The sequence below is a fragment of the Candida metapsilosis genome, assembly GCF_017655625.1.
Source record: "Candida metapsilosis strain BP57 chromosome Unknown scaffold2, whole genome shotgun sequence".
Lineage (NCBI taxonomy): Eukaryota > Fungi > Ascomycota > Pichiomycetes > Serinales > Debaryomycetaceae > Lodderomyces > Lodderomyces metapsilosis.
The window spans coordinates 2,313,992-2,326,616 of NW_027138160.1; the positions used below are offsets into that span (position 1 = coordinate 2,313,992).

The window sequence follows — 12,625 nt, forward strand, 5'->3', positions numbered from 1 at the left end:
ACAGGAAATTGTTTCTTATGTACTCTTATTTAAAACATTGGTGGGGCTCCTCCTGGTGCAGCTGGTTCTTCCTTTCCAGCAGTTGCAATAACACACTCAGTGGTGGCCAAAAGAGATGCAACACCAACAGCATCAGTTAATCCACTCTTGACAACTCTGAATGGGTCAATGATACCTTGTTGGATCAAGTTACCGTACTCGTTGGTGGCAGCATTGTAACCCCATGTGAAATCTGGGTTCTCTTCCACCTTGGAAACAATAACTTCAGATTGGACACCACTGTTGTCCATTATTTGTTTACATGGTTGAGTGATGGCTCTTTGGATGATTTGCATACCCAATTTTTGATCAAAGATGTGACATTTGGACTTCAAATCTTCCAATACTGGAACTGCTTTGATCAATGCAGTACCACCACCTGGCAAAATACCTTCATCAACAGCAGCTCTAGTTGCATTAAGAGCATCATCATATCTATCCTTCTTTTCACCAACTTCAACTTCGGAAGAACCACCAACTCTAATGACAGCAACACCACCAGACAATTTGGCTAAACGTTCTTGTAATTTTTCCCTTTCATATTCAGAGGTTTGTGCATCATCAATAACGGATTTGATTTGTTCAACTCTTTGTTCAATGTTTTCCTTAGCTCCTTCACCATTAAGGACAACAGTGTCTTCTTTGGTAACAGTAATTGATCCAGCTTTACCAAGCAAATCAACGGTGGCATTTTCTGGTTTAATATCCAACTCTTCAGTGAAAACAGTACCACCAGTAAGGATAGCAATATCACCCAAAGTGTTTTTTCTGTTGTCACCAAATCCTGGTGCTTTAACAGCACAAACTTGGACTTGACCTCTCAACTTGTTCAAAATACATGCAGCCAAAGCTTCGCCATCGATATCTTCAGCAATAATCAACAATGGTCTTCTAGTTTGGTTGGAGATTTCCAAAGATGGCAAAATATCTTGTATACTGGAAATCTTCTTTTCAGACAACAAGACCAATGGGTTTTCAAATTCAACCTTTCCGGTTTTGGTGTTGGTAATGAAATATGGAGAAATGTAACCACGGTCAAATTTCATACCTTCAGTTACTTCCAACTCATCTTCCAAAGTTTTACCTTCCTTGATGGTAATGACACCCTCTTTGCCAACTTTTTCCATGGCAGAAGCAATCAAATCACCAATAGCTTTATCTCCATTAGCAGAAATGGTGGCAACTTGAGCGATTTCTTCAGCAGTAGTAATCTCCTTCTTGTTCTTTTGCAAGAATTCAACAACTGCATCAACGGCGGCTTGTGAACCTCTTCTCAAATCCATTGGATTACATCCAGCAGCAACGTTTCTAACTGACTCAGTGAAAATGGATCTACCCAAAACAGTAGCTGAAGTAGTACCATCACCGGCACTTTCATTAGTCTTTGAAGCAACTTCTTGCAACAATTTAGCTCCCAAGTTTTCAAATTTATCTTGCAAAGTAATAGATTTAGCAACGGTGACACCATCCTTGGTGATTTTTGGAGCACCAAACTGTTGTTCAATCAAAACGTTTCTACCTTTTGGTCCCAAGGTGACAGAAACTGCATCAGCCAAAGTGTTAACTCCCTTTAACAATGCAGCTCTTCCTTCGATTCCAAATTGCAATTGGTTGTAAGAAGCATGACGGACAAAGTTCTTTGTAGCTTGTTGTAATTGTCTATTGTTAGCTTTCAACATGATGACGGTGATGATGATCTAGATGGGGTTCCAAAGAAAGGGTTATTTGAAAAACTGTGAAAAAAAAAAATTAATTTCCCATTTAAATCGTGCGTGCGAGAGTGGAAAAAAAAATTCCAGAAAGTTCCAAACTCTTTTAATTGTTGAGAAACAGAAAAATAATATGAAGAATTCATCTTCGCACTAAATTTGGACCGAGAACGGAAGTTGCGGCGCCGGGTATGTAAACTCTAGGGAGAATTTCTTGGTCGCAAAGGTGGTGTGAAACGAGAATTTGGCTGCAAAAAAAGAAAAATAAAAAACTGAACATAAAAAATCGGCGAACATACTAATGAATGATAGAGAGCTAGGTGAAGCTTATTTAATATAAAAAGATACCTCAAAAGATCGGTTTTTAAAAAAGATTGTTTATTGCCTCTGTTTTGGGATAAGTCGAAGTTTTTTAGGGAGGGCGATGTCTCCTTGGCGGAAGACCCCAGAATAGCGATAGTGGTCACCTTCAAGTAAATGGATAGAATCAAGAGTAGAATCCCTCTAGCTATATAGTCGAGTTGATACAGACAAACTCTACTCGTCCGTCATGAATTGCATTGTTTGTGAGTTCAAGCACTCATGTCACGAAATGCTGATTTCTACGTGGAGATTCACAAACCATCGTATTCATGATGCCACGCACTCAATAATGCTATCCATGAAACTTAACAGTGTCCGGGACGTAATATACGTGTGCTAAAAGAATATTGGTTTGTGTTGGAAAGTTTGATCTCATCACATCACAAGAGAGAAGAAAAAAAAAAATATCGTAAACAAATTTGACCTATCTAGTGCAACTCAACCTCCACATCAAGTGAACATGATATAGCAACTGATCCAACCAGTAACAAGTCCCCATATATGATATTTGAAGATATAACAGATACCGATCACAAACTACGACGGACCAAACGCAATACAACCCAATTAATATCCAAATATGTAGAGTTAAAGAAATTTGAAACCATTTATCAAGCCTCATCATCCTTGCGAAAGAGGAAGCTACGACATCCTGAGGTAAAGAGATATGTTTTACGATTGATTCATAATGAAGTTCATCGGAGAATGAAGCCGGAGGAGACATTCGAGGTGTGGCATAGATCTATCACTGAAAAGGAGGAGGACAAGTCAAAACAGAAGGGGAAAAGGAAGAAGACAAAATTGGGATCCCATGACCAGCAATTTGGAAATGATCAATTGATTGAAGAGATTTATGAATTCTTGGATACGTCAGTTCCTGATGATCTTAACGAAGATAGCCTGGACTTAGATTTACAGGTGGATGATTTAGATGACGATGAAGAGTATGACGAGTACGATATAGTGTCCAGTGTAATGCTTGACCAATTAAGCAAGGAATTTGACACTCGTAATTCATTAACAAAGACTAGATTTTTTATTGAATCAAGTGGGTTGGAGATAATGCCAGAGAGTAATGTAACCTCAACCCATGCTGTCCTTAATCAACACATCAACAACATCAACACATTATTGCATATTAACATTCTACGAAGGAACTGGAATGTCTCCTATAAGCTTTTTTGCATCATGATGAGGTTTCCTATGGTTGATATTAGACAAGTTTGGCCTTTGGGGATAGAAATTTTGACTCAACTCGGTACAATGAAAACTTCGTTGCCGGCAACGATGAACATTACAAAATTTTTCAACTACTTAAACTCGTTCTTCACTATTGGATACAGAAACACGATATCCATTGAAAGGAGTGATAGATCCTCTATTGCTCCTGCATGGAGATCGGGAACACGATCCTTGACTCCTCTATACTTGATAACATCATTATGGCACTTATTTGTACAACAGGAATACGAGCAAATATTGAATAAAATCTTGGAATTGATTTTGGAACCTCCTTATCACAGAGAAGGAGTGTTGTATTTTATGGTGGCATTATGCCATTTGTGTCAATGTTGTACTGCAGTGAATCATTTTGCGTTGCAACATGACTTGGATAAGTTTAATGACACAGGTGCAACGTACAGATCAATGAAAGAATGCCTCAATTTACTTAACTTAAACTGGTCCAAGATTGAAGCAAATGTGAAAAAGTGTAAGGAATTTGGTTTTGAATTGCCAGCATTGGAGCTAAAATCCCAGTGGGAGATGATTGTTGATAAATTGCATGAGGCTGATAGCTCAATTGAAAGGGGGAAACTTGCAACAAATGAGACAACTGTCGTCGACACTATTCCAGATATCATGGAGAGAGATGATTGGAATGAAATTGAATCTGACCAGGACGACATGTCACCTCCTCTTGACACCTCAACTCAAAATAAACGTGATTACCATTCTGAAACTGTGTTCGACCACGAAAATGACTATAACGCGGACGATGATTGGTCACAAATTCACTCTGATTCAGAAGGAGAAGAACATTCAGAAAAGCGCCCGGATAAAGCGGTTGAAGAAGAAACAGACACGTTAGTTGATGATAACAATGAGTGGGGTGAAATCAGTTCAGATTCCGAACAAGAGCAAGAGATGGGTGAAGAGCTCAATGACACTCAGAAAATCATTCAAACGGAGATACCGACCCAGCAAGATTTGAGTGATGAGCTTGTTGACACTCAAAAAATTGATACTAAGAGCTTGCGAAATGAGACGCCGACCCAGCATGATAATGTTATCTTCAATGGTGATCGCACAATGCCCATACAACAAGACAATGATGATGTTGCAGAGCTAGATCAGGATATGGACTTTGACATGGACTTTGACATGGACGATGATTGGGGACAGATAGATTCAGACCCCGAAGATGATGAAGCAACTGATCAAAAAGGAAGCATCCTGTATAGCTCCTTTGGGGAAGGATTGAATGGCTGGAGTTCGCCTCGTGGAGATGAACATAACCGAGTTAATGTGTCAGAACTGGTGAAGCAAGTTGATGATTCTGTATTGTCGTCACAAGGAGAGGAAAACAAACCTGATTATGAGCTCAAATGGTCCCAGACTGATGGTTCTGAAGTTGAAACTGGTTCTTTTGGAGGAAATCAGAATGAAAAGCTTGTGGACAGAACATTTGATGAGGATGGCACATTGGACAAGCATTCTTCAGTAAAATTGGCAAACAAAACTGAATTACAAGACAATGGCTTTGGCCTAGAGTGGTCTCAAATTGGAGACGAAGATATCTCAGTAAACTCATCCCCAATGCATATGAGAAGTCAAGAGCCATCTTTGTCCAAAGAGCCCAATAACGGCTTGTCAGCCGTATCCGATGAGGAAAGTAGAATGACTAATGATGACTGGGATTTAGAGTGGTCTCAAATTGATGATGATGAGTTACCACTGGATAATGATCAGGAGACGTTTACTAGTCATATCGGCGATGAAGAGAAGGCTAGACGCTTGGAAAGTTCTGGTACCGATTACGCTCCATCATTGGGACTGCTATCAACGAGTAACTCAAATCATGCTTCAAATACTGGTAATTCCTCAAATCTATTGACACCTCTGGCTAGTGCCGATGACAGCATTGAGGACTCACTTGTCAGCAGTTTTGATCATAGAAGAAACAGTATCGAACTACATCAGAGACGACTTAAGCTGGATGAAAAATGGAAGTCAAAGAATAAACATAAACGAAAGAGGGATAGACAATTAAAAAAGGACTTGAAGGTGAGAAAGCAATTACATCGCAAGGAGAGGAAACAAAAGTACAATCGTAAGCAGAATAAAGCAAAAGGGAAACGGGGGTTGATTAAATAGAAATAATGCATTATAGATTTCATTATGTACATACATTAACTACTTTTTGGTGTGTCGTAAAATCTCAAATCCCTGCTTCTGCCCCTTTCACGAATCTTCAAGTTCGCTTGTGTCTCAGTCGATAAGCTCACTTTGAAATCGACGCCGTCCTCATCTGTGTGCTCTAATGGAAGTACGACCCAGTCAGGTGGTATTACTGCTGTCGAAGGGAGATGAATTGTTTGATAAAGATCATTGGCAGCCGAAGTTGACGAGTAAGCAGTGGCAGCATGCTCAGTTGAAGTCTGCGATGGGTTCATTGACTCCACATCTCTTGAGCTCCCTTCAACGGGTGCAATATTTGACACTGCAGAGTTTCGCAATATTTCAGTCTGTCGGTCAACAGTAGCGACAATACTAGCAGTGTCATTGCTAGATGGAGAAGATGAAGAGCTGTCCGCTTGATATTGTATTGGTATCGTCGCACTTGGAGTAGGTTGTGGAGGCTCTACTCTTTGCTCTGGTTGTGGTTGTGCTTGTGGTTCGGGTTGTGGCTCCATCTCTTGGTTTCCTTGGTTATCATTCATGTCTCGTTGCTGTTCATTTGCTCGCTGTTGGGCTCGTTCTCCAGCATTGAGAGGACCAAATACTTTTCGCCTACATAATGGGCAGCTGTCAGATCTCTCCAACCATTCCTTCAAGCATCCCATATGCAATATATGATTACATTGCAATTTTTTAGGGACTCTTCTAGGTGCTTGAGGCTTTTTGAATAACCTATGATATTCATCAACCGAGTACATATCATCGAGACAAATGAGACATGAATTGTCGGATCGTTCCAAGTCCTCCTTGGTTGCATTTGGTAATTGGGTCTCTAACCTTTTAGACGATTCAATAAGCGACACAAGCTGTGAAACTTGAATCCAAGCTTTTCTTAAAGATGAGTAAGTTCCTTGAAGCATAGACAATGGCAATGACAATCCTGAGTGTATAGTTAAAAGATAAATAAAGGCAATATAGGAGCTGGCTGTTAGTAATGCAGATGAAATATCAATGGCTTTGCTGTAGTAAGGTTTGTTTTCCCAAACGAAATCTAGCTCACTATCATCATCAATATCAAGCTCAGCTTCGGCAGTCTCTGCATCTTCTGTGGAGTCATCATTGACATCTGCAGTTTCTTCTTCTCCTGTCTCCACTTGTGGAGCTTCCGCCTCTCCTGTTTCTACTTCTTCCACCTCCACTGCTTCAGCTTCGGCTTCTTCGGCACTTTCGCGTGCGAGTTCCCTTTCCCTCTCCACTTCTCTATTATTCTTTCTCACTTTATAAAACACAATCTCATAGAATCCCAAAAGCAACTTGGCAAAATTCGTCAATGCTTCAACCCCTTGTACAGCAAATTGAAATCCAAACAATAAACAAGTGAAAGAATTGACTCCTTGGAAAACATCATAAACAAGAAACTTGGCCACAACAAAGTCAATTCCAATAAGCAGGATATTGAGCCAAAGATTAATCAGGCGTACATAGTGCTTAACGACATCGATTAACTCAACTCGATCGCCAAATTCATCATCATTCAACTTGTTGTAAATTTGGAGATTCAAAAGTTCCAAACGATCAAACATGATGACATGTACCACTTTGAATGTCATGGCGAGCCCCATTAGCAATACGTTTAATAAAACATTGCTGTCACCAGTAGCCAAGTTTAGAAGTAAGTTGATTCCAAAAATGGGTAGTTTCTCCAACAAATGTTCAACTTCAATCATTCGAAGAGGTCCAAAGAATAGCACTTGTAGTACCTTATTGATCACTAGGAAGGCAAACACAATGGAATTTATAAATATACCGAGTTTCAATCCATCTGTGAATTCTATGATAAACATTAGATAGTTGAATGACTTGGATAGTGAATCATAGATCGACCAACTTAGTAGTGCCACGGATATCGAGGTGTACCCGACAATGTATTGGGTCGTTTTGTCCATTGTGAATACGAGTGTCGACTGTGGTGGGAGGATTCTAAGATTTAGTGGTGCTCTTTGATAGAAACGCTGCCTAATTATGTAGAAAAAGTGGGTTTCGTGTCAAATTCGGAGAACCCTATCTATATGCACGCTACCAAGTTATTATAACACTTGCTATACGAGTATTATAATAACACAAATTATTGAATATATTTATATAATACATAATTAAACAAAGATAATAACTCTTTTATATTACATTATTAATCGACAGCAACACTTTTCGCCTCTTAGTTTCGTCCTCATTTGAAATATTAGTGTTCAGACGTTTCATTGTGGGGATCTTGGAAGGGGTCGGGGTTCTGCTGTTGTATTTCACCGGCGATAATGAAAACGCCCGCCTCCGTATGGAGCTTACTGCTTGTTGATCAGAGTTGCCGCACTCTTTCTGAGGCGATAGATCATTCGTTGATTTTAATGGAGATATCTCAAATGCACTTTTAGCGTCAAATTTCTGAATGTGCTCTAAATTAGAGCCTATCTCTTGTAACTTTTGTGACATTAACCCATCAAAGGATTCAATCTTTTTCGATATATTGGGGAGTGCTGCAGTATCTGGTAACTTGTCAAGTGGGAGATGAAACTTGTGCTTCAGTATGGACTCGACGCTATGAGAGCCCTTTGAATATAGCTCTTGTAACTTTCTATTTGATGTTTCAAAAACATGTTTGTTTTCCTCCAACTCTTTTTCAATGCCAGGGACAATGTCATTTACTTGGTCTTTCCAGTTACTTTCAAAGGTAATCACGTGTTCCCTTTCTTTTGCTATCTCGTTATGAGTAGCAGCAGTGGTACCCTTTACTGCTTTGTGGATTGACCTTTCAATTTCCTTATGTAGGATCAGTTTCATGTTTTCGTAAAGAGACAAGAAATCTTTTTGTAAAATCTCTTTATGCTTGTCCAGAATGGACTTCTCCACATCAGTCAAGTATTCTTCTTTCAAGTAACCGGAAAGTTTCTCATTGGCAACCTTCAAATCGGCCATAGCTTCTTGAATTCTCACATGCAGTTTTTGATAGAGGGAGTGCAAATGGTGTATATTCTCCCGCAAAGACTCAAAAGTTGTTCTTAGCTCCCCATTCACTTTATCCTGGACGTTTTCTTGATATGATTGTATCTTTGACAAAAGGTTGAGTTTGAAATTTTGCAAATCGTTTTCAAATTGTTTTTGAAAGTCATTTATTTCCCCCACTGATGAAGAGCTCGATTGTATCGACATAGTATCACGAAGCAAATCCATAGACGCATTCAAATGAATTGAAAGAAGGGTAGTCAACATTGTAGCTGAAGTGGAAGACTTTTCAAGTACCAGTTGCAACTTTTCTGTTAAAAAAGTGATGGTTGTTTCTCGTTTAGATAACTTTGAGTTTGCATCTTGCAACCTAGGTTCCAAAGAGCCAACCTTTTTACTTAAAACTTCATTCTCGGACTTGACAGAGGACAACTCATCCTTGCTTTCAATATTCAGCTGCTCCAAAGCATCACACTTTTTGCTCAACAGCTCTATTTTCATTGATCCTTCCCTCAACTGAGTCTTTAGTGATTCATTCTCTAGAAGCAACTTCTTATAGCTTTTTTGGTCCAAATAAATACCATTTTTATGCCTTGTGGCCATTAAATCCAGATTCAATTGGCTTATCTCATTTGTCAAGTTTTTCACTAGTATCTTTTTTAAAACCACTTCTGAATCGTGGCCACTTTGAGGTGTGTTTTTCACATTCTTGGCTTTACTTGCATAATCTAATGTAGAACATGTTTCCATGGCGTTAATCTGTGCTGGGGATACAGTCGCTATAAGTGCTGTTTTGGTGCATCCTCCCAATGAATCTTGCAAAATATGAGTAAGTTTCGATTCTCTATAAGGTATATGTTGGGACAATTTTGGATCATTCAATGCATTAATGACTCGTCCCAAGGCCAATAGCGACTGATTTATTCCACCTGCTTCTTTGGCAATGGATCCAGACCTGCTTATATTTTCTGACCCTGCCAAATCAACCAAGTTCATTTTAGACACCTTGTACATGGACTCGTCATTTTCCTGTTTTCGGTACAATTGTATGCAAAATATCGTGTGGGATCTCGACGACGTCTCATTCATATTTGTGGCAGTCGTTTTCTTTCTATTGAACCCCGTTTTTAACAACTTGATACCTTCGGCGTAGTTGTTGATACAGAGCTCGGACAAGTTCTGAATTCCAACAGACTTTTGAGCAGCTCCAGTCTTGGATGTCGAATTAACTTTCTCGTGCACTCGCAATTTCCTGTTGTGGTTCAGTAGTAGATCTGTTAGCTCCTCGTTGTATATCTCCAAGTAGGACACCTTCACCATGTAATCCGCCCCCATGTATTCCAACTTTTCAAAAAGTTCAAACAACGTTCTCGGTATAATTCCAGCTACTTCAGGTAGTGGCAATTCATCCATCTTGTTATTACTATTGAATCCACACATGGTGTATGTTTTTCCTGTCCCTGTTTGCCCATATGCCAAGATAGTCACATTTACTCCCTCTAGAAACTCCGATAATAATGGTAGTGCCACGTGTGAGTAAAGCAACCCTTGATCAGCCTGCGAGCCGTATACTTGATCAAACTTGTATGTCTTTTTGTTTGCAGTAGTGTCCTGCGAACTCGATGGTCTTCCAAGTATGCCATTGGCACTCGATAATTGATTGATCGATATATAAGGTTCCGTTATGGAAAAGGTGTCATCCGTCAAGTCTAGGACAATCGGGGATTTTGCGGCAATCTCTTGTTGATTCCGTCCGCGGCATCTCACGACTACCTGGATATTTGACATGGTCGAGCGGTGTGAAATAACTTGCTATCGGTGTATATTAAAGTATAAACAAATAAACAAAAAGTAGAAGTGCGGCGGATGTCACAAAAATTTTGGCAGCGTGTCGCGTTTTAGTGTCGTGAGACTGACATTCGTCTAGAGACGATTACACTTCCCCACTCCTCTCTGTCTATGTCCTTAAGATCAGTAGTAGAGTGGCTTCTACGAACTGAGCATTCACAGTGTATACTGCATATCTATGAACATACATTTATCTAATCAAAAAAGTCGTCATCATCATCGTCGTCTAAGGTTTGCTTTCTATTATAAACAATCTTGGACTGCAGCTTCTGTTGAGAGTCTCTGCTTAACCCATCGAGTATTTCAACAATATCCTTTTCTCCCAACTTCTGCCTTATTTGTCCAATAGAATATAGCTTCAAAATGTAATTCTCAACTGCTTGTGCTCTGTCTGGTCTCACTATTCTAACTCTACTCAATCTCTCGCGTGCTTCTGTTTCCAATACCTTACCCAAAATGGCACTAGACATGTCATTGGCAGCTGCTTGTTGATTCTGGCTTGTAGCAGCTGAGGGACCTGACCCTCCACCACCAGAGGTTTTTTGTAGCTCTGCTAAACGAGCTTGTCTAATGGCATTCAATTCAGCATCATCCATCCTGCTTTTCGAATAAAACTGTCGTCCTAAGAAGGTTTGACTGTGAAGAGTTAAGCTGGTACTGCAGTTCTCTAAGTATGTAATTTTTTTTTTTTTCTTTCTTTTTTACGTGATTGCTAAGGAGCGCCTCTCTAACCGAATGAAGAAAAAAAAAAAATATTCATTGACGTTTTGAGAGGAGGTAACAACTACAAACAAGGCTGCTTTTCATCACAATCCCTTATCAAACTAGTGCATATTCTATTCATTTCAAAAAGTTTGAAGCTACTAGTCAAGTTGCATAATCATGAGTTCGGATAAAACTAATATTCTCAAGAAATATAAAATTGTATTTTTGGGAGATCAGAGTGTCGGCAAGACTTCACTAATCACCCGATTCATGTATGATACATTCGATGAAACGTATGCCACCACAATAGGGATTGATTTTTTGAGTAAAACCATGTATCTCGAGGAAGGGAAAACTGTGAGGTTACAATTGTGGGATACTGCAGGTCAAGAAAGATTTCGATCATTAATTCCATCCTATATTCGAGACTCACACGTAGCGGTGGTATGCTACGACATTACTAATAAAAAGTCCTTTTTGAACCTTGACAAATGGATTAAAGATGTCAAGGTGGAGAGAGGTGATGATGTTGTTATTGTGCTAGTAGGTAACAAACTGGATCTAGCTAGTACAAAGAGACAAGTGAGTACGGAGGAAGTTGAACAATTGCATAATAAGATTGGATCCAAGTTTTATATCGAGACATCCACAAAGGCTAACCATAATGTGAAACTATTATTCAAGAAGATTGCCCAGTCGTTGCCCGACTTTAACAATGAAGGAGATGAGGATGGCCAGGAGCAGTCCAATTCAAATAAGCCAGAAACTATAAATATAACGATTGAGAATGATGATAAGAACCAAGGCGCAAGTTCATGTTGCTAGTGTGTGGGTTACTTGGTGAAATTAGACATATGCGTGTGTAGTTCATATTAAAATACACAAGCTCTTGTTAGAAACATAGTTAGTATATTTCTTGTATGACGGGCTTGTTTGGAAAGAGAAACCACTTGACTCTTTGTGGGTCTTGTAGTGAAGCATTTTGCATTACAAATAGTTGAATCTTACCTACTGGTGGCTAAGCACTTATGGCTGAAACATATCTTGGTAAAATTCTTCTATAAGAGTTAAGGAATTCCTATGGGTGTTCCTTTTTCGCAGCTTTTTGATGCCAAAATTTCAAAAACTTCTCAAATCAAACGATACGCTAAAAGGTATTAAAAAAATTTATCTATAGTCTAGCAGCATCGAGATAGTTTAGGAAGGGTTCCCTTTTGTTATCACAATAGACCCCATATGGTAAAGGACTCTGGTATGTTCATATATATCTACTATCCTGCATCTAAAGCCAAATCCAATACACAAAATATATTTTCCGAGGAGAGAGAGAATTTTCGCGCTAACGCTACCATCCTGCATTTCAAGATCAGCAGCAGAAAAAATAAAAAATTTCTTTTGTTTGTCTCTGCTGCAGTTGCATTTCAGAAAATGCGGATTGAAACATGTTCATAGTTTTTAATCAAATTCTCTCTACAATTGAAGTAAGCCAACAAAAAACATTTAGCAAAAAAAATTTTCGCTTCTCTAACTGAGTTGTTCTACTACTTGTAAGAAGGTAGTGTGTA

The 12,625-nt window shown here is 39.2% G+C and overlaps 6 protein-coding genes across 6 annotated transcripts; 2 read left to right on the forward strand and 4 right to left on the reverse strand. All coding sequences in view use genetic code 12, as the record gives it.

The window, feature by feature from the left end:
• Positions 1-29: 29 nt before the first annotated feature.
• HSP60 (chaperone ATPase) lies at positions 30-1,718 on the reverse strand (the record flags this gene model as incomplete). The annotated part of the gene is made up of 1 exon (XM_067691360.1): positions 30-1,718. The coding sequence occupies one exon, from the start codon at positions 1,716-1,718 to the stop codon at positions 30-32; it is 1,689 nt and encodes a 562-aa protein (XP_067549734.1).
• An 894-nt stretch (positions 1,719-2,612) lies between these two features.
• On the forward strand, positions 2,613-5,486 carry RRN11 (Rrn11p; the record flags this gene model as incomplete). The annotated part of the gene is made up of 1 exon (XM_067691363.1): positions 2,613-5,486. The coding sequence occupies one exon, from the start codon at positions 2,613-2,615 to the stop codon at positions 5,484-5,486; it is 2,874 nt and encodes a 957-aa protein (XP_067549735.1).
• Positions 5,487-5,521: 35 nt separating this feature from the next.
• On the reverse strand, positions 5,522-7,456 carry I9W82_002501 (E3 ubiquitin-protein ligase; the record flags this gene model as incomplete). The annotated part of the gene is made up of 1 exon (XM_067691364.1): positions 5,522-7,456. The coding sequence occupies one exon, from the start codon at positions 7,454-7,456 to the stop codon at positions 5,522-5,524; it is 1,935 nt and encodes a 644-aa protein (XP_067549736.1).
• Positions 7,457-7,685: 229 nt separating this feature from the next.
• On the reverse strand, positions 7,686-10,295 carry KIP1 (Kip1p; the record flags this gene model as incomplete). Its single annotated transcript, XM_067691365.1, has 1 exon — positions 7,686-10,295. The coding sequence occupies one exon, from the start codon at positions 10,293-10,295 to the stop codon at positions 7,686-7,688; it is 2,610 nt and encodes an 869-aa protein (XP_067549737.1).
• Positions 10,296-10,549: 254 nt separating this feature from the next.
• I9W82_002503 (uncharacterized protein) lies at positions 10,550-10,951 on the reverse strand (the record flags this gene model as incomplete). Its single annotated transcript, XM_067691366.1, has 1 exon — positions 10,550-10,951. The coding sequence occupies one exon, from the start codon at positions 10,949-10,951 to the stop codon at positions 10,550-10,552; it is 402 nt and encodes a 133-aa protein (XP_067549738.1).
• A 286-nt stretch (positions 10,952-11,237) lies between these two features.
• Positions 11,238-11,885, forward strand: I9W82_002504 (Rab family GTPase; the record flags this gene model as incomplete). Its single annotated transcript, XM_067691367.1, has 1 exon — positions 11,238-11,885. The coding sequence occupies one exon, from the start codon at positions 11,238-11,240 to the stop codon at positions 11,883-11,885; it is 648 nt and encodes a 215-aa protein (XP_067549739.1).
• Between the last annotated feature and the right edge of the window lie 740 nt (positions 11,886-12,625).